The 23842-nt window shown below is 39.1% G+C and overlaps 1 protein-coding gene across 6 annotated transcripts in view; it reads right to left on the bottom strand.

Moving 5' to 3' along the window:
• Positions 1 to 23842, bottom strand: part of LOC126253797 (ATP-binding cassette sub-family C member 5-like) — a 546227-nt gene that overhangs the window by 237175 nt on the left and 285210 nt on the right. For all 6 annotated transcript variants that reach the window (XM_049955254.1, XM_049955255.1, XM_049955256.1 and 3 more), the window contains one exon: positions 5925 to 6121. In XM_049955254.1, the coding sequence (XP_049811211.1) occupies positions 5925 to 6121 (197 nt within the window). The remainder of the gene's footprint in view (positions 1 to 5924; positions 6122 to 23842) is intronic.

Raw genomic sequence — 23842 nt, 5'->3', positions numbered from 1 at the left:
CCTAGAAGTTCTGGTCTTATGCTAAATCAGTAAGTGGCTCGAAACAGCATATCCAGACACTCTGGGATGATGATGGCATTGAAACAGTGGATGACACACGTAAAGCTGAAGTACTAAACACCTTTTTCCAAAGCTGTTTCACAGAGGAAGACCACACTGCAGTTCCTTCTCTAAATCCTCGCACAAACAAAAAAATGGCTGACATCGAAATAAGTGTTCCAGGAATAGAAAAGCAACTGAAATCACTCAACAGAGGAAAGTCCACTGGACCTGACGGGATACCAATTTGATTCTACACAGAGTACGCGAAAGAACTTGCCCCCCTTCTAACAGCCGTGTACCACAAGTCTCTAGAGGAATGGAATGTTCCAAATGATTGCAAAAGAGCACTGGTAGTCCCAGTCTTCAAGAAGGGTCGTCGAGCAGATGGGCAAAACTATAGACCTATATCTCTGACATCGATCTGTTGTAGAATTTTAGAATATGTTTTTTGCTCGAGTATCATGTCGTTTTTGGAAACCCAGAACCTGCTATGTAGGAATCAACATGGATTCCGGAAACAGCGATCGTGTGAGACCCAACTCGCTTTATTTGTTCATGAGACCAAGAAAATATTAGATACAGGCTCCCAGGTAGATGCTATTTTTCTTGACTTCCGGAAGGCGTTCGATACAGTTCTGCACTGTCGCCTGATAAACAAAGTAAGAGCCTACGGAATATCAGACCAGCTGTGTGGCTGGATTGAAGAGTTTTTAGCAAACAGAACACAGTATGTTGTTATCAATGGAGAGACGTCTACAGACGTTAAAGTAACCTCTGGCGTTCCACAGGGGAGTGTTACGGGACCATTGCTTTTCACCATATATATAAATGACCTAGTAGATAGTGTCGGAAGTTCCATGCGGCTTTTCACAAATGATGCTGTAGTATACAGAGAAGTTGCAGCATTAGAAAATTACAGCAAAATGCAGGAAGATCTGCAGCGGATAGGCACTTGGTGCAAGGAGTGGCAACTGACCCTTAACATTGACAAATGTAACGTATTGCAAATACATAGAAAGAGGTATCCTTTATTGTATGATTATATGATAGCGGAACAAACACTGGTAGCAGTTACTTCTGTAAAATATCTGGGAGTATGCGTGCGGAACGATTTGAAGTGGAATGATCATATAAAATTAATTGTTGGTAAGGCGGGTGCCAGGTTGAGATTCATTGGGAGAGTCCTTAGAAAATGTAGTCCATCAACAAAGGAGGTGGCTTACAAAACGCTCGTTCGACCTATACTTGAGTATTGCTCATCAGTGTGGGATCCGTACCAGGTCAGGGTGACAGAGGAGATAGTGAATATCCAAAGAAGAGTGGCACGTTTCATCACAGGGTTATTTGGTAAGCGTGATAGCGTTACGGAGATGTTTAGCAAACTCAAGTGGCAGACTCTGCAAGAGAGGCGCTCTGCATCGCAGTGTAGCTTGCTGTCCAGGTTTCAAGAGGGTGTGTTTCTGGATGAGGTATTGAATATATTGCTTCCCCCTACTTATACCTCCCATGGAGATCACGAATGTAAAATCAGAGAGATTTCAGCACACACGGGGCTTTCCGGCAGTCGTTCTTCCCGCGAACCATACGTGACTGGAACCGGAAAGGGAGGTAATGACAGTGGCACATAAAGTGCCCTCCGCCACACACCGTTGGGTGGCTTGCGGAATATAAATGTAGATGTAGATGTAGATGAAATAATTGTTACACCAGTAGGCCATGCATTAAAGCAATGACAGTGACTGTTCAATGTATTTGAAGAACTGTGAACTATGGGGTTATGTTTTTACTGCTCGTAGATGTTCAACAGTAAACTATTGTAGCAGTATGTCAAGGTTCGCCTGCAAACTATTAATGAGGCTTATGGAAAGTTTAAATAATAGTGCACTGTCCATACATATATAACTGTGTATTATTGGGGGGTTGTGCAAAGTGAAAGTAAACTACAGTGAAACGCAAATGTGTACCTGTTGGTTACATCATTTACAGTCAGTGTCCAAATTACAAAACCCATTTTTCAACCAGTGTAGAAAAATAGTACCTCAACACTGAGGACAACAAATGCAGGAATAAACAAAGCAGGAGGAATTGCTACAATGTATAGTGCCGTCACCTCTTGAAACTTCATGAAACTGTAAGTGATGAAGCAAGGGTATTCTATGATGTCCCACAACAAACTCCACATTTTGTCATCCTAAACTAACTGAGGAAAAAATGTGCTGCAGGAGAGCTTCTGTGAAGTTTGGAAGATAGGAGACAAGGTACTGGTGGAATTAAAGCTGTGGGGACGGGGTGTGAGTCGTGCTTGGGTAGCTCAGTTGGTAGAGCACTTGCCTGCGAAATGCAAAGGTCCCGAGTTCGAGTCTCGGTCTGGCACACAGTTTTAATCTGCCAGGAAGTTTCATATCAGCACACGCTCCGCTGTACAGTGAAAATTTCGTTCTATTCTCATTTGTTTGTTCTGAATGGCCAGCGACTATTGGTCATAGCTCAGTCAAGCTCCACTTCTGTTCGTTAAACATCAGGAGTGTAGCAAGTTACATATTTATGTATGCTTTATAGTTAAGTCTTGGGTTATTAGTACTAGGATAGATAGGATGTGGGCATGCTGTGCATGAATGGAGAAGGAGCCGGACACAGTTCATGAATAGTAGAACAAGGGTTTGGGCACGGTCAGACATCTTCACGCTGCTAGCTCAGGATAGAGCGGTGGCAGAGAATCTGGTACATCACAAAGGATATATCAGGTGTACATTCAACCTGTACGTGGACTTCTGGCCACTCCTTCAGTATGGTTCTAGCAGGCACATGGGGACAGGGGTTTGCTACTTATCAAGAGCTCCAATGTTAGGCACATTATGGAGGCCCTTGGGTGAAAAGCATCTGGCACTTGAAATTAGTCTAAAGCGCGCTCTGTATGTCTATCAGGTGGCCTCATCTGGGATGTGACGGAGGGACTGCCTGCAACAACTGAGGGTGCAAGGTACAGTCCTCTGCAAGTCATGGCTTACCTCAGTACTGATGACATTTGTCACTTTGGTTCTGAGGCCAACCTCAGTTCATATGGACGACTGGCAGAAGTGGTCAAGACTGGTGGCCAAACTCGTCGGGTGCAAGCAGAGATCACAATTTGCAGCATCACACCCAGAGTTGATCGAGGTCCTTTTCTTTGGAGGGTCTCAACAAAAGCACCATTGTTCATAGTCTTGGCTGTAGATTTCTGTATCTCTGTTATGAGGCAGAGAATTGTAGGTCTCCCCTTGATAGGTCAGGGGTGCTCTAGACAAAGGAAGTACGAACTAGGAGAGCAGAGTACTTGTACAGTGCACAGGCATTTTTGTTTGGCTAACCAGTAGTTTGTGTTCTCTGATGAATGTTTGTCAGTTGATGCGCAAAGAGTAAAATCAGATTGCACACAAAGTTTTAACATCAGATTGTAGAATTATTAATTACAAAGTTCCTAAATTTACTGCACTCCAGAAAATTGTTACACTCAAATTATTCTTGGAACTGAGACTGGCTGAAATCTATAGAAAGCTTCAAAATGTTTAGTGAGGCATGGTACAGATATCTGAAAGACATATTAGATGCCACAGGAGGGTGAAAAGTTATTACAGTTGACAAAAATATTGTGTCTATAGAAGTTGAAATTGAGTCTAACTGTGACATTTTCTGGACACAAAGTAACAGGTCTACATGAGCACAAGTTAACTATCAGACTTTTTTAGAATCATTCAAAGAAAGGATACACTCATTAGCACAGAAATAGCCAGATCATGCGGTATTAGTTGGAGGTGACTTTGATATACTGAGTATAGACTGGGACAGCCACAGATTCACTGCAGGTGATAAGGACAGACAGTCTTGTGAGGCAGTGTTGAACACATTTTCTGAATACTGTCAAGAGCAGCTAGTTCAACAGCCCACAACCAATGGAAACATTTAAGACCTTGTAGCTATAAACAGGCTTGACCTTACTGACAGTGTTCATACATATAAGCAGTTGTTAGCATCCCACTTAGATGGTGAATGGCTATCATATTGTTCCAATATGATGAACACATATGAATTATGGGGAAGCTTTAAATTGATTGTAAATCATACTCTGGAGAAGTATGTCCTGAGTAAGTGGATTAAGCATGGAAAAGACACATCATGTTTTAATAGCAAAATTTTGAAAATGATGAGTTAACAGAGACAGTTGCACTTTTGGTTAAAAAAAGAATGCGTGAATGATGATAGACTAAAGTTCTTAGAAATTCATGTATTTGTAAAAAGAGCAATGCTTGAAGCAAGAAACAACTTCCACTGTCATACCTTAGCAAAAGATCTTGTGAAGAACCTGAGAAAATTCTGGTTCTACATAAAAATGATAAGCAGGCCTAACGCTTCTATCCAGTCACTAGTTGATCAGTCTGCTGTGGCAATAAAAGACAGCAAAAGGATACCTGAAGTTTTAAATTTCTCAATTCAGAAATCATTCACATAGAACTGTATAAATCTACCACTGCACATTCTCTCAAATAGAGGACATAGTAATAGGCATCCCTGGTGTAAAGGATCAACTAAAAGAACTGAAAACAAATAAGTCCCCAAGTCTGGATAGAATCCCTATTTGGTTTCACAGAGAGTACTCTACATTGGCCCCTTACTCAGCCTGCATTTATCGTGAATCTCTTGTCCAATGCAAACTCTCAAGTGAGTGGAAAAAATGCATTTCTTTCTGTATATTAGAAGGCTACAGGAACGAATTTGCAAAATTACAGACCAATATCCCTAGCATTGGTTTCCTGCAGAATTCTTCAGCTTATTCTGAATACAATAAATTATCTTGAGAAAGGGAAGTTTCTGCCCACAAATCAACATGGATTTAGAACGCATCACTTGTTTGGAACTCAGCTTGTTCTTTTCTGACATGATATTCTTTCAACCATGGATGAAGAGCAAGAGGCAGATTTCATATTCCAACATTTCTAGAAATCGTTTTACATGTGCCCCACTACAGACTGTTAACAAAGATGCAAGCGTACTGATTAGGTTCCCAGGTATAAGAGTGGCTTGATGACTTCTTAGTAACAGACCACAATATGTTGACTTTGATAGTGTGAGAAAGGCGATCTCTGTTACCTCTCCAAATTAACGCATATCTGCTGTTAATTATTACAGGGCAATCTTCAGCTCACTATTGTTAAGAGGTTTTGTCAGTCCAGCTCTGTTTTTGCTGTTGCAGAATTTAGCCTGCATGATTATTCTTCATAACTTTTTTTATGCAGAAAACTGTAAATCAGAACACACCTGGCAGTGGCAGCAGTTCTTTTGAAATATTAATAAAACAATAATCATTTCAGCTCATTGACATAATTATTTTTTGTGTTAACAATGAGTGATAACACTTAGAAATTGCTTGTGCTGGCTTCCATCTTTTGTCATGTGTATCATTAAACAAAGAAGTCGAATAAATTACCCTGGCTTTGAATCTCCAAATACAACAAAAACAATAAAAATGGTGGTCTTCACAACGATAAGCACCTCCAACACCAATTTTTCTATTTTTAAAAGTATTGTCTTAATGAGAGCATACATAGTAGTAAGTCTGTTTCATGTTGACTACCACAATTAACACAAGAAAGCCTGAGCTTTGTCATTTCAGATTAGTACATTAAGCTGCAGGTGATGGTATAACAGTTTCTACAATAACATATAATAGCATATAGTTGGTAGCTTACAGGAAAGTTCAACTTAAGTAAGATGTGTCATTATGTACATTGCCCTGATGCACCTTGTAAAGAGAATGTCAACAACAGTTGCTATTATCACTAGTACAACCACTATCCCCACCACCACAACCACCAGCACCAACACTGATATTGCTTTCTCTCTCATACCGTTTGGCCTCAAATGTTTCTCCAAACAATACATTCTCCTTCAGAGTTGCATTTTGTATCCAAGCTTCTTGGCTAACATAAGCACAGGAGCCATCCCTAAATACATGTCCTGAAGTAATTCTCATTTGTCCAAGTGCTGCTAAGAGTAATGATGTTTTTCCAGAACCAACAGGACCACAAATACCAATCAGCTGACCCTATTGAAAACAAAAGATAAGTAATGGTTAAAATTTCTGAGAACTTTGGTGGTCTTTACAACGATAAGCACCTCCAACACCAATTTTTCTATTTTTAAAAGTATTGTCTTAATGAGAGCACACATAGTAGTAAGTCTGTTTCCAAGGAAAGAACACATTTATCATCACATCTTATGGGTATTCAGCACAGACTCTAGAACATATAGATTCTTTGTCACAGCTATAAAAAAAAATGTGCAATGTTTAAGTAGCAAAATGGGTGAAACAGAAGAGCTCCTAAATGACTGTTAAGGCATCACTAGGCACAGCTCACAGAAAAACAATCAAGCAGTACTCGAATTACATATTTTGAATTATCTATGTAAAGGAAAACATTAATTTATGTATACGACATACCACAATTTCATAATTTCTCCTAGGTTTTAGAAAATCTTGAGTGATTCTAAATAAAATCAAAAATCAATCAAAATGCATTGTCATGCACCCTAACTCACATAAATTTCACAAATCAAAGTGAAAAAAAAGAAGTCATCTGTTTAATTTATCAGTATTTTATATTTTATATTATATCATCAAATGTATGAGACAACATATGTTCTACAACTCCATCTATATTCTGCAATGTGACCTACGATATGTAGCAGAAAGTACTTCAGTGAAAATCATCAATTGACAATATAATGTAAATGGATAGATAAAAAAATTTACTCACCAAGCAGTCGCAGGAGAACACACACACACACACACACACACACACACACACAAGTTTAACTTTGATAAGATTTCAGAGACAATGTCTCCTTCTTCTGGCAGAAAAGGTGAAGGGAAAGAAAGAGGGTGAAAGGAAAGGACTGGAGAGGCTTAGGGAAAGTCATTCCGGGTCAGAGGAGACTTACTGCACAGGATGAGAAGGAAAGTCTCTCCTGACTCAGGGTTCTGGATGACTTTTCTGAACTGTTGTACCCCTTTCCCTAAATCTCTCCAGCCCTTTTCCTTCACCCCTCTTTCTTCCTCTTCAACTCTTCTGCCAGAAGAATGAGCCATTGGTCCCGAATGGTTGTAAGAGTTAAACCTTCTTGTGTGTGAGTTCTCCTGCCGCTGCTTGGTGAGTAGATTTTTTTATCTGTCCATTTAATATTACAAAGTATTTCAGGTGTTACTGTTATTTGCATTTATTCATGTTTTACTTGGGAATGGTATTGGGAAGAGCAGCTGCTGGTAAATCACCAAATCAGCTCAATTTTTTTCTGATAAAACTGCCGCAGCCATTTCACAAGATAAATGGGAATGATGATAATCTACTGACTGACTCTTCTCAGACTATAGGTTCTTGTAATTTTATCTGTAGATTTCCCCTGAGTCAGAAGACATCTACCATGAGGCAAAGGAGCAACTCCATAACATTCTCACACTTATGAAGGAAACCTACAACAAAACATCAACTACCCTTTGGAACTTCTCCACATCCCCTATTAATCCTACCTGACATGAGTCCCAGGCACATAATCCATACTCAAGACTCCTTCGCATGAGAATTCTGTAAGCCATATTTCCTTAGGATCATCCAATGAACATGTCTGGCATCTTCCTTTCCAACACCTTGTAATGTATGGCTGTTCCCTTTAAATTATTCTGGACACATATTCCTAGATACTTAATAGTAGCTTTATGAAATAATAACAGATCATATATTTAATGAAAGACATACATACCACTATGTAATTTTCTGCAAAGAATATGGCACGTTCTTTCTGTGTTATTTTACCTCTAGCATTAATCATATCTGCTAAAACACCTTTTCTTTTGTCATACTCTACATGGCTTTAGAAATCTCATGTAATTACTTCCAGGATCTTATTATCTTCATTGTTAACTATTTATGTCTGCAATTCATCTTTTCAACATTGTACCCTCTAGTTTGTCAAAATCGGCTAAGATAATACAAATAACATTGTGAAAGAACATTTATTTAACAATATGGCATTTTCCACAGTCGTTATATGATGACTACAAACATATAAAAATAATAAATACCTTTCACAGATTACATACTTGAGTGACTTAATGAAGATTCTTGTCATTTGACATTCAATTGTCACATGTTCAGTGTGCAATTCACTTCATTGAACTCCTTGTCATTCCTCTTATTCATCTCTTGCCTACCCATTTCATAAGTTGGTGACCATCATAGCCATATCACTTTTGCTTATTCTAAAATGTTCATCGCTCAAGTGTGACATCCATGTCTGTAAGTTTCCAAGCCAACATCTTTTTCTTTTTTTACCCTGGGTATCTTTGCATGACAAATGTTCTGCAACTTTTATACCTCTTTCCATTCCTCATTACATGACTGTGGTATTGAAATTTTCTGCATTTTACTCTGTTTAGGACTTATGTTTTTGTTTGTTTTGTGGACAATGTCACTGTTAGTAATTTTTCTGTCCATAGCACTCTTAGCATTCCTCTGTGCAGCCACATCTCAAATGCTTATGCATATTGTTTTGGTCAAGGTCCAGGTCTTAGCTCCATAGAAAAGGATGGGAAATATGTAGCAAGGTAAAGATGTTAATTCTGCTTTGACTGAAAGATGATGCCTCTAGAACAGTCATTTTACAAAATGCGATTCTGGCTTTCTCGATACGTACTCTTGTTATCCCATTTATTGTTAATGTTATCAGACATGTGTATTTGATTACTTGTGCAATAAGTTTGCCATTACTGTTTAGCTGACAGTCTGATACATCTTTCTTGTTGATAACCATTAATTTTGTTTTATTTATTTTGATTTCTAGGCCGTAACACTTACTACTTTTGTTGATATGCTATACATGACGATGACAGCTATTTAAGTTGTCAGCAAATATTACAGTATCATCAGCACAGCAGATATTGTTTGGCTTCTCTCCATTCAAGATGATTCCTTCTTCAACGTTTTCAAGGGCTTCTTTGAAGATGTATCCCAAATAAAGATTAAATATCTGTGGCAACAAAATACAGCCTTGTATCACTCCTTAGCATATCTTCAATCTGCCAGGTTTCTCATACTCTAACAGCAGCATATTGATTCCATTTTAGATTAATAATGATGTGGAGGTCTTTATCTATCCCACTATTTTCAGCAACTTGCCTGTTTGGTAATGTTTTACTCTTTCAAAAATATTTTGATAAACAATAAAAACAGACACAGACATCACAGTTCACATCTACAGATATCTGGAATAAGATTTGAATGCAGAACAGAGCCTCTTAAAAGCCAACATTATTTCTGAAACTGAGCCGTGTAGGTGTCATTGTTCTTCATAAACCTTGTATATTCTTTTGTGAATAATTTTTAGAAATATTTTGGGGATGTGGCTCAAACTTATTGTTCTGAAATCACATTTTTTGCTCCACTTTTTTTTGCAAGATTATAAACTCTGACTGAAGCCATTTTCGAGAAATGAACACAAATTACAAATTTTATTCAATATTTTTGTCAATGATTCCATTTGTTTTCCATCAAACAACTTGAGGAACCCAGAATGCATCCCATCTGGTCCTGCTGGTTTTCCAGCTTTCATTGCCCTTATCTCTGATGTCACTTCTTCCACTGGTCCTGTTTCTTCAGCAACTTCAAGTAGATATGACTTATCACAATCAAAAACTTCCTCCACACAGTTTTTTCAGTCACATATTCTTTCATTTTTGCCCATGATCAGCTTATTGAACTGGCTCTTGTAAAAAGTGGAAATACGCATGTGACATTACTGCACTGAAGAATACATTGATCCAGGAACTGTAGAAAGTTTCCTCTTTATTTTGTGTTTATGATCACAAATAAATGTTTGAAGACTAGTGACCTTATTCAGTAAATACCATATTAACATATGAGTATGAATACAAAGCCAACAAATAAAAATGAGGTACACCCTCAAGATTATATCAAATAACAGAATACTTAGAATACACCCAATTGACAAGACCACTGCAAATATGATGCTTACTTTGCTAACAGTGCATGTCACATTTTTCATTATATTGCCATGTCAGAAGCATTTTGCATATACTGTTGTTGAGTATCACCTTGTTGCCCCATGTCTGGTACATTTCTTGACTTTACACTTTTATTCATATCTCAGTATGGTCATAGCTGACTGAATTTGATAACATATCAACTTTTCTGAACAATGACAAACTGCCTATTGGCTTCTGTCTCGGGTTCTTCGGCCAACGTTCATCTAATGATTTTTCTGACGTTTCGCCAGCACGAGTGGCTGGCATTGTCAAAGCTTCACCCTCCATTGCCGGTGGTGAACTACAATGGAGGGTGAAGCTTTGACAATGCCAGCCACTCGTGCTGGCAAAACGTCAGAAAAATCATTAGATGAACGTCGGCCGAAGAACCCGAGACAGAAGCCAATAGGCAGTTTGTCAACAAGTGGCCATGAAAGCCTCAACAATTTTTCTGAACAATCGTGGACTTGAAATAAAGAGGAAAAACTCATATGACTTATTTTGTAGATCCACTGGTAACTACAAGATCAGTTTCACTTGCTGATTTAGAAAAAGAAGTTTTTCACCTATTCACTCAGGTTACTGCTCTAGTGCTGTTCTTAAGGAATGACAAATTGTTGGTTTGTAGGTGTGGGGAACACCACCATATGCTTCCAGCACATCTGACTGTTCAGCACGTTGTACCCAATACACAATGAAAGTGTCCCTTTGACATATTTCAACATATATTTAACAATAATAAACGAAATAAGTTCCACCAGAACACTAAATATAGACACAGCTATGGCACTCTTCAAATAAAAAATAATACCTATACTGGCTTATGGGATAGAAATCATATGGATACACCTAAATGAAAAGAACTTAGAAACATTGGAAAGAGTAAAAGCAACCTGTATCAAAAGAGCATTAGGGGTAGCAAAAACCACAAGATCAAGATTAGTCTACCTTCTCGCCCGAGAATCTTTCCTCATAGAGGATCTAAGAAGAAGGTTCTTACTTCCCAACACATCAGCATCGGAGAACCTACTAAGATCACTACTCAAGAAAAGAGAGGAAGTACCAACGGAATTCTATGGATCCGGGGCCATGATCGACCTCACTTGGACAGCAGCAAATTTTGAGATGAGTCACGTACTTACAAGACTCGCAGTACACGGATTCCACCATGAAATTTGTGCAAATACAACATATCATGAACCGTCAAACCTTTGCAAGTGTACACTATGTGTAGATACCATATAGAAATATGCAACAAGAGTACCAGATCAATTAGAGACTATGCAATAAATGGTTCAAATGATAATCTGTTATAATACCTGCACTGAATGTAATCTACTACTAAGAATGATACAGACACTCAATACATCTTTGTAATTCACTCTAAAATTATTGTAATCTAATGTGTAACTATAATGGCTATTTTGCTGCAATAAATCATTTATATTTAACAATAATTGTTATTGAGCAGTGACTACCTTCTGTTACAGAGTGAGAAAGTTTTTTGTGAAAGATGCACAGATAGCTGCAGCTGAATGTTTGCTGTAAGTTTGTCACAGGAATGTTCAAGACATTAAAAGAAATTTCTATAATATTCCCTAACTACAAGACTACATCTTAATTACAAAATCCTTGCTTCTGCACTACACACACATTTCATGTCATTAGTGGTGTGTTAGCAGTAGACCAAAGGCCTCTATATAGGTAAAACACTGTGGAAATGTGATCAGATGTAAGTACACTACATACATTTTGTGAAATCCCCTGACATCACCAGAAGTCACTCCTTGTACATCTGATGCATTATTTTAGACGTCAAAAACTAGCCCGCTAAATGGAGGACAGAACTTCTTCACATGGTATCTCCACAAAAAAGGTCCTTAACTATAGCATATATTAATTCTTTTCAATTAATTCTTACATATTTTGGTTCCTTTATCTTTGTATGCAGAGAAAGAATGTTTGAAGACTTGGAGCTGTTTTCTTTTGGGTACAAGTGCAGAAAACTTCAAAGATACTCTGGGAGCCCCAATTGAGATGCGGAACTTCATCACACAATCACGTCTCACATCTTTCCATTTCTCCTGGTACCATGCCCTTAAAATTGCTTACAGTTTTGCACCTATAATGGTTTTTTTCTTGGCACATGTATCTTGACCACTACAACAGGATAATGAAAGTAAGTCCCAAAAATTGGTTTCAAAAACACTGTGTTTAACTAAACATTGTCCTTTTGGTGGTGGTATATCCTCTTTATTTCGCCTTTAACTGATTTACCTAACATGTTATAGGGAGCCTTACAGTTCAATGTGGACTCCCAAGCATGGTGTAGTTAGGCAATTTTCATATCAACAAATCATTGCAAGAGGTGGAAGAAGCAGTAAGTGACACAACTGAGGATAGATCTCCAACTTTTTTTTTTTTTAGCATTTGCAGACTGATACTTACCTGCTTGTCCACAAAGTCCACTTAAAATACATTAAAACAGCAGTTAAAAAATACATTTGAAGTACAGTTGGTTCTGTGAAATGGAGTTTTTAGACCATACATAATGAGTGAGTCAAAAACCAAGAACAAATGAGTATGAATTTTTACTTTTTTGTATTAATGCAATGAAATGGCCAATAGTGTGAAAACTGCCTATGCTTTTCATATTTGATGTCGTGAAGCAACCTGCCTTGAACGAAATGTGGCTGGCTTTCAGAACTGTAGCAAGTTGTGGCTGTTGCACTCACTGAGGCTGGAAAAGCAGCTGATCTTAAAATTTAAAGTTGATCTAGCTTTAGGAGAAGCAGAATTAGAGCATCTGAGAGCTATAGTTTGGAGCAATAAGCATCGGAATAAGGTATGTGTCCAGACTGTGGTCCAAACTATCTAATCAGACATGAGATTTAAGAGATGTTGCCATTCTGTCAGCTGTAATCTAGATGTCTCCAAAAGCTTCAGTGCTATGGAGATTAAACAAAAATGAGTAAGCAACACAAAGAGTTCAGGAATAGTTGGAAGAGAAAGGGTGCAAGTCAAGACTAATCAAGGAGATAATAAGACCAAGAAAATCATTCTATTGAGGAGCGGTAATTAGGATTTTTAAGCCAAGTGCAATGCTTAGCAATGTTACCAGTGATTTATGTTCTGTAGGTAGAGATGTTGATGAAGACGATAACTGGTGAAGGCCAGTAATGTTTGGTCAGTAACCTCAACTGCACAACTGAGGATAGTATCAGGTATATCACTGACAATGCTTCTCACTCCTGATGGGAAGATTGTATCAATCTTTCAGTGATATGACAAGCCTTGGACAAATCATTCTGCAGAGCAAGTAAATGCTGAGTTCAGGATTAGTTCAAAAGGGTAGAGCAATCACACATGGTATGACTGATGCATCACCCCTAAAGTGGCCAACATGCCCAACATCTGAATGTTTCTGAGAAGAGATTACTTGCATGAATAATTTTCAGAATCATTCAGTATAACCAAAGCAGTCTGTCCAATTACCGTGATTTCTTACAATTTTATTAAACCTCTTTTAAGGTACAAACTTCTGAAAGACTGTAAACATAGCGGCACCAGTTAGTAAATAAACAGAAAACATCATATTGGACAGTACAAAAAGGACAAACACAATATGTCTAGACTTTTCTGTCAAAAAACAAGAATCATATTAAATAAAAAAGAGGAGCCCCTCATATGGTGATGTGAAATTGAAAAATTTAGAGACATTTCTAGAAGTATTCTACTAGTGAAAAGAATATCATTAAGAAGTCACAGAAACAGAATGGATGCACCTAGATGGCTACAACCTAGTATCACATTACTGTAGGCATAGTAAATGGAAAAGGAGAGTAGCTATACACGCAAAAAGTAAAATAAAGCCACAGCACATATAGCTGAATAAGTACTATGTTACATGGGTCTTTGACTGCTGTACTAAGTAACAGACTTGTAAACATACAAAACAGCAGTTCTGACAACGATCAGCCCACAACAAGATGGGTTTTAAACTTTATTAAGCAATTACATTTAGCAGAAATAAGTAGAAATCACTGTATGCAAAGATTTCAACATTGATTTAATCTGAGATAGTGTTGATTTAGAGCACTTGTGGGTACCGAAGTTCAGTTTTGGTTTATTCTCCATGCTTAACACTCCAAGCAAGAATAGATGGCATTATGGAAAAATGATTGATGATTTCTTTCTAACTCTAACTGTCTATCACCAAATAAATATTAGCCCCTAACAAATGATTTGTCTGACCGCAACTGTCATGTGGCAGCAATAAGAATCTCATGTAAGAAGGGAAAAGTATAGTTTGTCTGCCGAGTGAACTAGTCCTGGCGATTTTCCATTATTTCCATAATTCTGTGGTGGGAGGCCACCTGGGAGTCGCCAAGACTATTGCTAAGATTCGGGAGCATCTAACCTGGGCAACATTGTATAAGAACATTCATAGATTAGTAGAGCAATGCCACATTTGTAGGGAGTCCAAGCCCAACTCTAATGCGAGGAGAGGGTAGCTGCAATCTACCAGGGAGACTGCACCAATGGACAAGGCGTTCATTGATTATATAGGACCATTACCAAGAACGTGGAATGGCAATAGATATATATTGTTAGTGGTGGATGCATTCACACGATTTGTATGGCTCGTCCCTAGTAGTGGAATAACAGTGGGTTTAACCATTCACCATCTGACTAACATTTTTTCAATCTTTGGTCTACCAAGGTCGCTTGTTAGTGGTAACACCCCTGCTTTTGTGTCATGGCAGTTTAGGAGATTTTGTTTTGAAAGTGCTATACATCATATCACTACTATTCCCTACTACCCGCAACCTTCATTTGCGGAGAGAGTGAATCGCAATCTTAAGGCCGCTTTCATAGCCTTCCACCAGAAGTCACAGTGAAGATGGCACAAGATGATCCCTTGATTGAACTTAGCCTTCAATTCCGCCTGCCAAGAAGTGTGTAAGGCTGCCCCTCTCTCTCTGATGCTTATTTATCCTATGAACTACCCACTCGCCAATTTGTGGTCCATCAATGATTTACTGCCCAAGGAGGTGACTAGCGAGTTCATTCAGCAGAATTGAAAACATGCCAGGAAAAATATCGAGCTTGCACACTGGAAACTAGTGCAGCCATACAATGACGGGGCACTGTCCATTTAAGGTCCAGCCAGGGACAACAGTTTTCATTCATAATTTTTTGGCAGGGGGCAAGGGAAAGAAAAAATCTTGAGCAAGTTATCACCACATTTTTTGGGACCCTGCCAGGTGTTATGGGTCCTGAACCCAGTCAGTTTGCTGGTTCAGAATAGTCGGATGGGGAAAACCTCATGGGTCCACATCTCTCAGATCAAGGGAGGGAGCTAGCTCTGGTCTCTTGTCTTGGATGAATGGGGGATGGTTTTCTGTTTTCTGAGGGGGAGGATGAGCAATGTGGCTCATTCAGTGATATTCCCGCTGCCGGTATGGGTCATCTTTCTGGTGGTGTAGGCAGAGCGTGCCGTGGCACCCAACTACTGGGCCAATCGGGGAGTGAGGGGTAAGCTCTAGCAAGTAGCGAGGATTTTGCTTTGAGATGCTGAGCAGTAATGTCATTTGGGAGGTCTGGTGGACAGTACAGGCTCCGTGTGAGGCATCAGGAAGAGCACATCTAAAAGGGGCTGTTTACCCAATTGACGGCACCATAGCAAATATCGCTGCCATGGAAGCAGTCACGTTACCGGTAAGCCGTTGGTGTATTTCGCTTCCTGCATGTCTCCTGGCACCGGGATCTGCGGTGGCTGACTTCATTGAACAAGCAAGAGGGTAAGGTTCTTGCCTGTGCTGTAAATTGTGGCTGGAATTGACTACTGGGTTCCGTGCTGTTGACTTCACTTTCTTGGCCAGCCATTGGTACTCCTACTGAGTCTGTCCTTGAATGTGTTAATTTCAACTTGCTCAGTATGCAAGGTTCTAATGAGAGCTGTATGTGATGTGATGATTAACATTTACTAGGGCATGGAGTGCTGATAAATTATGTGCGTGGATTGCTAGCGTCAGTGTTAACCGCCATTGAAAACGGTTTGGCTGGTCCTTGTCTAAGTGCTGCCTGGTTATTGAATTTATATCAAATGACAGAGTTAAGCTGGCCGATTGCTAGAGATATACATGGATAAAATTTTACCTGGATATATTTTGCTGCAAATTACAAAAACATTACTGTTACATTTCTATCTGAAGTGATAGTGTGTCTGAGAGATGCGTGTCTAATTCTAAATGAGTAGTAGGATAAATTCTTACAAGTTACTGAGAGGCCAGGTCCTGGGTTACCACCTGCTTGTGCTGTTGTGTATTTTCCGCCCCCTTTACCCACGTGTGCCGGCTGGCCATGTATCTAGTTCACTCGCGGCTTAATGTATAATTGGCCTTACACACATAAGGTAATAGATTTGTACTGCAGATGATGTGCTGTAATGGATTATTGTCTTTCTAGTTACTTAAGGCAGATGTCAGTCTGTAGTAGTTACCCACTAGTTATGGAATTTCTCATGCCTATTTGTGACCATTGCTGCTCCCGTTTGGCAGTCAATGTCGAGCCTGTATTGGAAACAGCTGAGTGTGCAGGCATCCACTTCTGGGCATAGTTTGTTGAATCCCATGAGGTTTCTTGGTCACGTGAAATTTTATGTTTTATATCCTGCATTGTTGGGTGCCTGCCATTTAAGTAACATGGTTGTTTGCCATGGTATCTGAATTGTTGTTGACTGTACTCTGAATTACTTTGGTAATACCAATCACTGCAGTAACGAAAAATGTGTTGATGGTTTTATTTGTTATTTGTCTTGTTTAAATGTGCCAAAAAATATTCAGTGCAACTGTCGATGGTGAATGCCTGATGTGTCACTTGGTCCAGTCCTACCACACCCAGCCTATTGTGCTGAGCTTGTGTCATTGTGTAAAGGTTGAATTCCACGCTGTGCTGACTCAATTGTATAATTCAGAGGGAATTTTCGACATTAATAACCCAGTTTTTATTTACAACTGGTCATGGACAATTACAGTAGATGCTAAGAGAAAACGTGGCTACAGCTGGGTCAAAGTATCTTGTGCCAAGAAAAGAGAGCTTTATTTTATACCTACAGAGGGTGAAACACCATCATAATAAAATAAGAGAAATCAGAGCTCACACGGACAGATTTAAGTGTTCATTTTTACCATCCACCACTCAAAGAGTGGAGTTGTAGAGAAATAGCTTGAAGGTGGCTCAATAAATCATGTGTCAGAGGCTTAATTGTGAACTGCAGAGTAATTATGTAGAGGTAGATGTAGATGACTAGCTGAATCAAGACTTACAAGTGTACTAGAAGAATTTTGCAAAATTCTTCAGCAGATGGTTTAAAATGTGAAAAGATGCACTACACACAAAATTTTAAAGTTATATTATTTTCATAGTCCCAGAGAGATGTGCAGCAACGAATAGCCAGTGGCAGGTACTCTCTGTTCAGGACACAAACAGCTACACAAGCTCTACTGCCATATATTCAAAGGAAGTAGCTCCCAACAGTGATCTCTCAGCAAAAGAGGCCAGTAAAAGATCCAGAGAACATACATCATTATGTACAACTGTTGCTAACATTAAGTTCTATGTAAATGAGTACAGATGGATTTGGACTTTTAACTTGGAAAAAAAAAAAAAAAAAAAAATCACTAAAGTACAGTTCACAATATATGATTTATTTTCTCATTAAAGAATGCAACCGTGGTCTAGTGGTAGCATCTTTGATTAGTAATAAAAATGTCCTCAGTCTCTGGTTCAAAACCCGCTACCTGTTAAATTTTGATTGATAATCAGCACTGGTGGCTGAAGACTTCCAGCATAGGAAGTCACCCTCATTCTGTCATTGGCCTTGTCAAAGAGGGCAGAAGAGCAGACAGAGATTCTGGGGACACTCTATTGTCCTTGGGGTGGGAAATGGCTCCTAAGGGAGCAAGAATCAGCAATGATCAACAGCATGAGGATGCAGAAGACAATGGAAACCACTGCATTAAAGACACATAATGTGTATGCACAGGGCATGTGGCCTGTGACTGTAAAAAGAGTCATTATTATCTCTCCATTGACAAAATATTCTAGAATAGTCTCCCACTTGGACCTTCAGGAGGGGACTGCCATGGGGGAAATGACCATGAGAAAAAGAGTGAATCACCAACGAAAGGCTAAGGTTCTACAATTGGGGCATGGAATGTGATAAGTAAGCTAGAAAATCTGAAAAGGGAAATGCAAAAGCTCAATCTAGATGTAGTAGAGGTCATTGAAGGGCAATGGAAAGAAGACAAGGATTTCTGGTCAGATGAGTGCAGGGTAATATCAACAGCAGCAGAAAATGGTATAACGAGAGTAGGATTCATTATGAATAGGAAGGTAGGGCAGAGAGTGTGTTATTGTCAACAGTTCATTGTTCTTATCAGAATCAATAGCAAACCAACAGCGACAACGATAGTTCAGGTATACATGCCAACATCGCAAATTGAAGATAAAGAGGTGGAGAAAGTATATGAGGATATCGAAAGGGTAAAACAGTATGTAAAGGGAGATGAAAATCGAATAGTCATGGGAAACAGGAATGCAGTTGTAGGGGAAAAGTAGAATAAAAGGTTACAGGAGAATATGGGCTTGGGACAAGGGATGAGAAAGAAGAAAGACTAATTGAGTTTTGTAATAAATTTCAGCTAGACGAGGTATACTTGAAAGGCCGAGTGATAAGGGAAGATTTCAGTTAGATTGCATCATGGTCAGACAGAGATTCTGAAATCAGATACCAGATTGTCACTTGTACCCGGGAGCAGATATAGACTCAGATCACAATGTAATAGTGATGAAGAGTAGGCTGAAGTTTAAGAGACTAGTCAGGAAGAATCAATGTGCAAAGAAGTGGGATACAGAAGTACTAAGGAATGATGAGATACACTTGAAGTTCTCTAAGGCTATAAAAAAAAAACTTTGTGTTCTGCCTTAGGGCAGGTCTTGTCATGAGGGAAGCCTCGTCAGAAAGGTCCACCGCATGAGCGTCTAGGGAAGTGATTCCAGTGGTGCTTTCTTGTTGCCTTCCACTGATGATGATGAAATGAGAATGAGGACAACACAACACCCAGTTCCTGAGGCAGGAATCGAACCCGAACCCCTTGGCGTGACCGACTGCCACACTGACCACTCAGCTATCAGGGCAGACCTAAGGCTATAGATACAGCAATAAGGAATAGCTCAGTAGGCAGTACAGTTGTAGAGGAATGGACATCTCTCAAAAGGACAATCACAGGAGTTGGAAAGAAAGACATAGGTACAAAGAAGGTAAGTGTGAAGAAACCATGAGTAACAGAAGAAGTACTTCAGCTGATCGATGAAAGAAGGAAGTACAAAAGCATTCATGGAAATTCAGGAATACAGAAATACAACTCACTGCAGAATGAAATAAACTGGAAGTGCAGAGAAGCTAAGACAAAATGGCTGCATGAGAGATATGAAGAAATCGAAAATGAAATGATTGTCAGAAGGACTGAGTCAGCATATAGGAAAGTCAAAACAATCTTCAGTGAAATTAGAAGGAAAGGTGGTAACATTAAGAATGCAATGGGAATTCCACTGTTAAGTGCAGAGGAGGGAGTGGATAGGTGGAAAGAGTACATTGAAGGCCTCTATGAGGGGGAAGATTTGTCTGATGTGATAGAACAAGAAACAGGAATCAATTTAGAAGAGATAGGGGATCCAGTAATAGAATCAGAATTTAAGAGACTTTGGAGGAAGTAAGATCAAATAAGGCACAAGAGATAGGTAACATCCCACCAGAATTTCTAAAATCATTGGTGGAAGTGGCAACAAAACAACTATTCATGTTGGTGTGCTGAATGTACAAGTCTGACAACAAACCACCTGACTTTCAGAAAAAATATCATCCACACAATTCTGAAGAGTGCAGGAGCTGACATGAGCGAGAATTATCGCACAAGCAGCTTAATAGCTCATGTATCAAAGTTGCTGATAAGAATAATATACAGAAGAATGGAAAAGAAAATTGAGGATGTATTAGATGATGATCAGTTTGGCTTTAGGAAAAGTAAAGGCACTAGGGAGGAATTTCTGACACTGTGGTTGATAATGGAAGCAAGACTAAAGAAAAATGAAGACACATTTACTGGATCTGTTGAACTGGAAAAAGCGTAGGGCAATGTAAAAAAGAGCAAAATGAATTTCTGAGAATAGGGCTAAGCTATAGGGAGAGATGAGTAATATACAATATGTACAAGAGCCAAGAGGGAATAATAGGAGTGGACGACCAAGAACAAAGTGCTCGGATTAAAAAGGGTGTAATACTAGTGTTCAATCTGTACATCAAAGAAGCAATGATGAAAATAAAAGAAATGTTTGGGAGTGGAATTAAAATTCAAGGTGAAAGGATATCAATGATATGATTTGCCAATGACATTGCTATCCTGAGTGAAAATGAAGAAGATTTACATGATCTGCTGAATGGAATGAACAGTCTAATGAGTACAGAATATGAATTGAGAGTAAACCAAAGAAAGATGAAAGTAATGAAAAGTAGCAGAAATGAGAACAGTGATAAACTTAACATCAGCAGCATTGAGGGACATGAAGCAGATGAAGTTAAGGAATTCTACTACCTAGGCAGCAAAACAACCAATGAGGATGGAGCAAGGAGGACATCAAAAGCAGATCAGCACTGGCAAAAAGGGCATTCCTGGCCAAGAGAAGTCTACTAGTACCAAACACAGGCCTTAATTTGAGGAAGAAATTTCTGAGAAGGTATGTTTGGAGGACAGCATTGTATGGTAGTGAAACATGGACTGTAGGAAAACTGGGACAGAAGAGAATTATATCATTTAAGATGTGCTGCTACAGACAAATGTTGAAAATTAGGTGGACTGATAAGGTAAGGAATGAGGAGATTCTGTGCAGAATCGGAGAGGAAAGGAATATATGGAAAACTCTGACAAGGAGAAGGGACAGGATGATAGGACATCTGTTAAGATGTCAGCGAATGACTTCTATGGTACTAGAGGACTGCAGAGGGTAACAACTGTAGGGGAAGACAGACTCTGGAATACACCCAGCAAATAACTGAGGACATAGGTTGCAAGTGCTTCTCTGAGATGAAGAGGATGGCACAGGAGAGGAATTTGTGGCAGGCTGCATCAAACCATTCAGGAGACTGATGACTCAAAAATGACTACAGCTAAGGAGAGAAGCTGTTGCATAGTCTGTGTTGTCCTGTGTTGCTGCTTTGGCAAAGAAGAATCAACATCTGCCAAGCTGGCTGGTACTTTAAAAAAAAATGAAAGGTCAACATTTTGAAAATAATATTGTGATGGAAAACAATGGGTTTTCAAAGGTGGGAAAATATTTCTGCCTCACAGCTGCAACTCAGGAGAGTTGTCAGATTGATGTTATATAAGTATGTGCAATGTTAAATATTAAGGGACTGGAAAGGGATGTCATGGACCAAAAGCAGAGTTATGAAAGTACTACAAAACCACACAGATTTTCATCTAAATCTGTGCTGTGCAAGTATACATACTGTACCAGAATTACTTTCCTTTTCAGGAGAAAGACTGTTGGTCTGCTCTGCATATGCTTGAATATATTTAATCTTTTCCTCATGGTCGTTATGGACAATAGTAGGAAATAATGCGCTTTTTGCACTGTGTTGGAAAACTGGCATCCAGATTTTTCAGACTAAGGCTCTATACAATGCACGTCACTTTTTTGTGCTGTCTCCTACTGGAGTTTGTTGAGTGTTTATGTGATACACACTGACTTGATAAATTCACAATGAAGTGTGCACCTCTTCTTAGAATATCTTATATCTCTTGGATTAATAATATTTGATACGGATACCAGACCAATGAAAAACACACAATAACCGGGCAGATTGAGGTTTGTGGATGAAACACTCTTCCTTGCTATTCTTCTGCTAAGCCTGTCTGGCATCTGTGTTACCCACAGCTAGAGTCTTGTAGTAATTCTATCTCAATGTGTGCAAAACTGACACTTCTAGATATTAGAATGTTGAGACTTATTCTAGTGACTGATATTGAGCACATAATCAAATGATATAAGGTCTTTTTTGTCTGTTTATATGTCTATTTATAATAGAGGGAAACATTCCACGTCTGCTCGTGTCTGTGTATGTGCGGATGGATATGTGTGTGCGTGCGAGTGTATACCTGTCCTTTTTTCCCCCAAGGTAAGTCTTTCCGCTCCCGGGATTGGAATGACTCCTTACCCTCTCCCTTAAAACCCACATCCTTTCATCTTTCCCTCTCCTTCCCTCTTTCCTGACGAAGCAACCGTTGGTTGCGAAAGCTTGAATTTTGTGTGTATGTTTGTGTTTGTTTGTGTGCCTGTCGACCTGCCAGCACTTTCATTTGGTAAGTCACATCATCTTTGTTTTTATATGTCTATTTATATATATTGCATTCATTTATGTTGAGTGTATGAGTTCCTACCTAGGGCTGAATGTCTCCATGCCTTCCTGCAGTTTGTAATAATTTTATGATGGCATGACACCCCTGCACACAACTGCATCAACTACAAAAGTGTTACAAAGATATAAAAGATATCCTACAAGTTATTAATATATATCATGGATAGTAGTTCCAATTGCACTTCTTGGAGATACTTCACTTTAGACAATATCTTCACTTCTGACAATGTCTCCCCAGTGAGACCGGTTTAAAGAATTTTGTTAACTAGGCAGTCTCCAATCCAACTGCATACCTGTTCTGATTTACAGGCAATGGTACAGTACTGTATTTAAACCTATAGGAAGGCCAAGAGACAAGGCATCAACATGGACTTCAATATCTACATGATGATATGGGAGCATGAGTCTACAACAGCAATATCTTTAGCGCCAGTACTAAAATTTTATGGGAAGAGTGTTGATAAAGTTCACAAAATTATTAAAAACAGAACTGCAAAGAAAAACATAAAAAACTCTCTTAAAAAAAGTGTGGGTGCTCACGCTCTCTCTCTCTCTCTCTCTCTCTCTCTCTCTCTCATGCGCAAGCGCATGCATGCACGATTGTGGGCATGCGCAAGCATGCGCGCGCGTGCACACACACACACACGCACACACACACACACACACACACACACACACACACACACAAACCACATACACAAAACAACACCAATGAAACTACATTGTCAGATATAAAACTTAAAGTAAAAAAGGAAAAGCAATGGAAAAAGTGACTATAATCAGCAGATAGCAGTGGCTGGCTGATTGCAGGAATGAAAGGGATGAGCCAGCCACTCTGTGACACTTCTCTGGCCTAAAATCTTAGCCTGGAGCAGAGACTCTTTACAAAAGTGAAAGCATAGTTACAAGGAAAAGATAGGATTTCTATCAACCACTGTGAAGGACTATGCTGCAGTCACCAAATGCTATAACTGATATGACTATGGGCACATTGGAAAGTACTGAAAGAAAACAAACCAATATGGTCCCACTGTGAAGAACCTGACTATTTGAAAAAGGACTGTAAAAATAGCAAGTGAACGCCAGAGTGCATTCCATGTGCGAAAAGAAAGTAATCATGCAGCCAATGAGGTACAGACTGTGGTGATGTACCAAATGTTTAGGGAACAGGAAGTTCAAAAAATGGAATATGGATCCTGAATCATTAAGTAATCTGCTAACAAGCATCACAGAAAACCAGAGTGTAA

Source organism: Schistocerca nitens, chromosome 1, assembly GCF_023898315.1.
Source record: "Schistocerca nitens isolate TAMUIC-IGC-003100 chromosome 1, iqSchNite1.1, whole genome shotgun sequence".
NCBI lineage: Eukaryota > Metazoa > Arthropoda > Insecta > Orthoptera > Acrididae > Schistocerca > Schistocerca nitens.
This window is presented reverse-complemented; position numbering and strand designations above follow the sequence as displayed.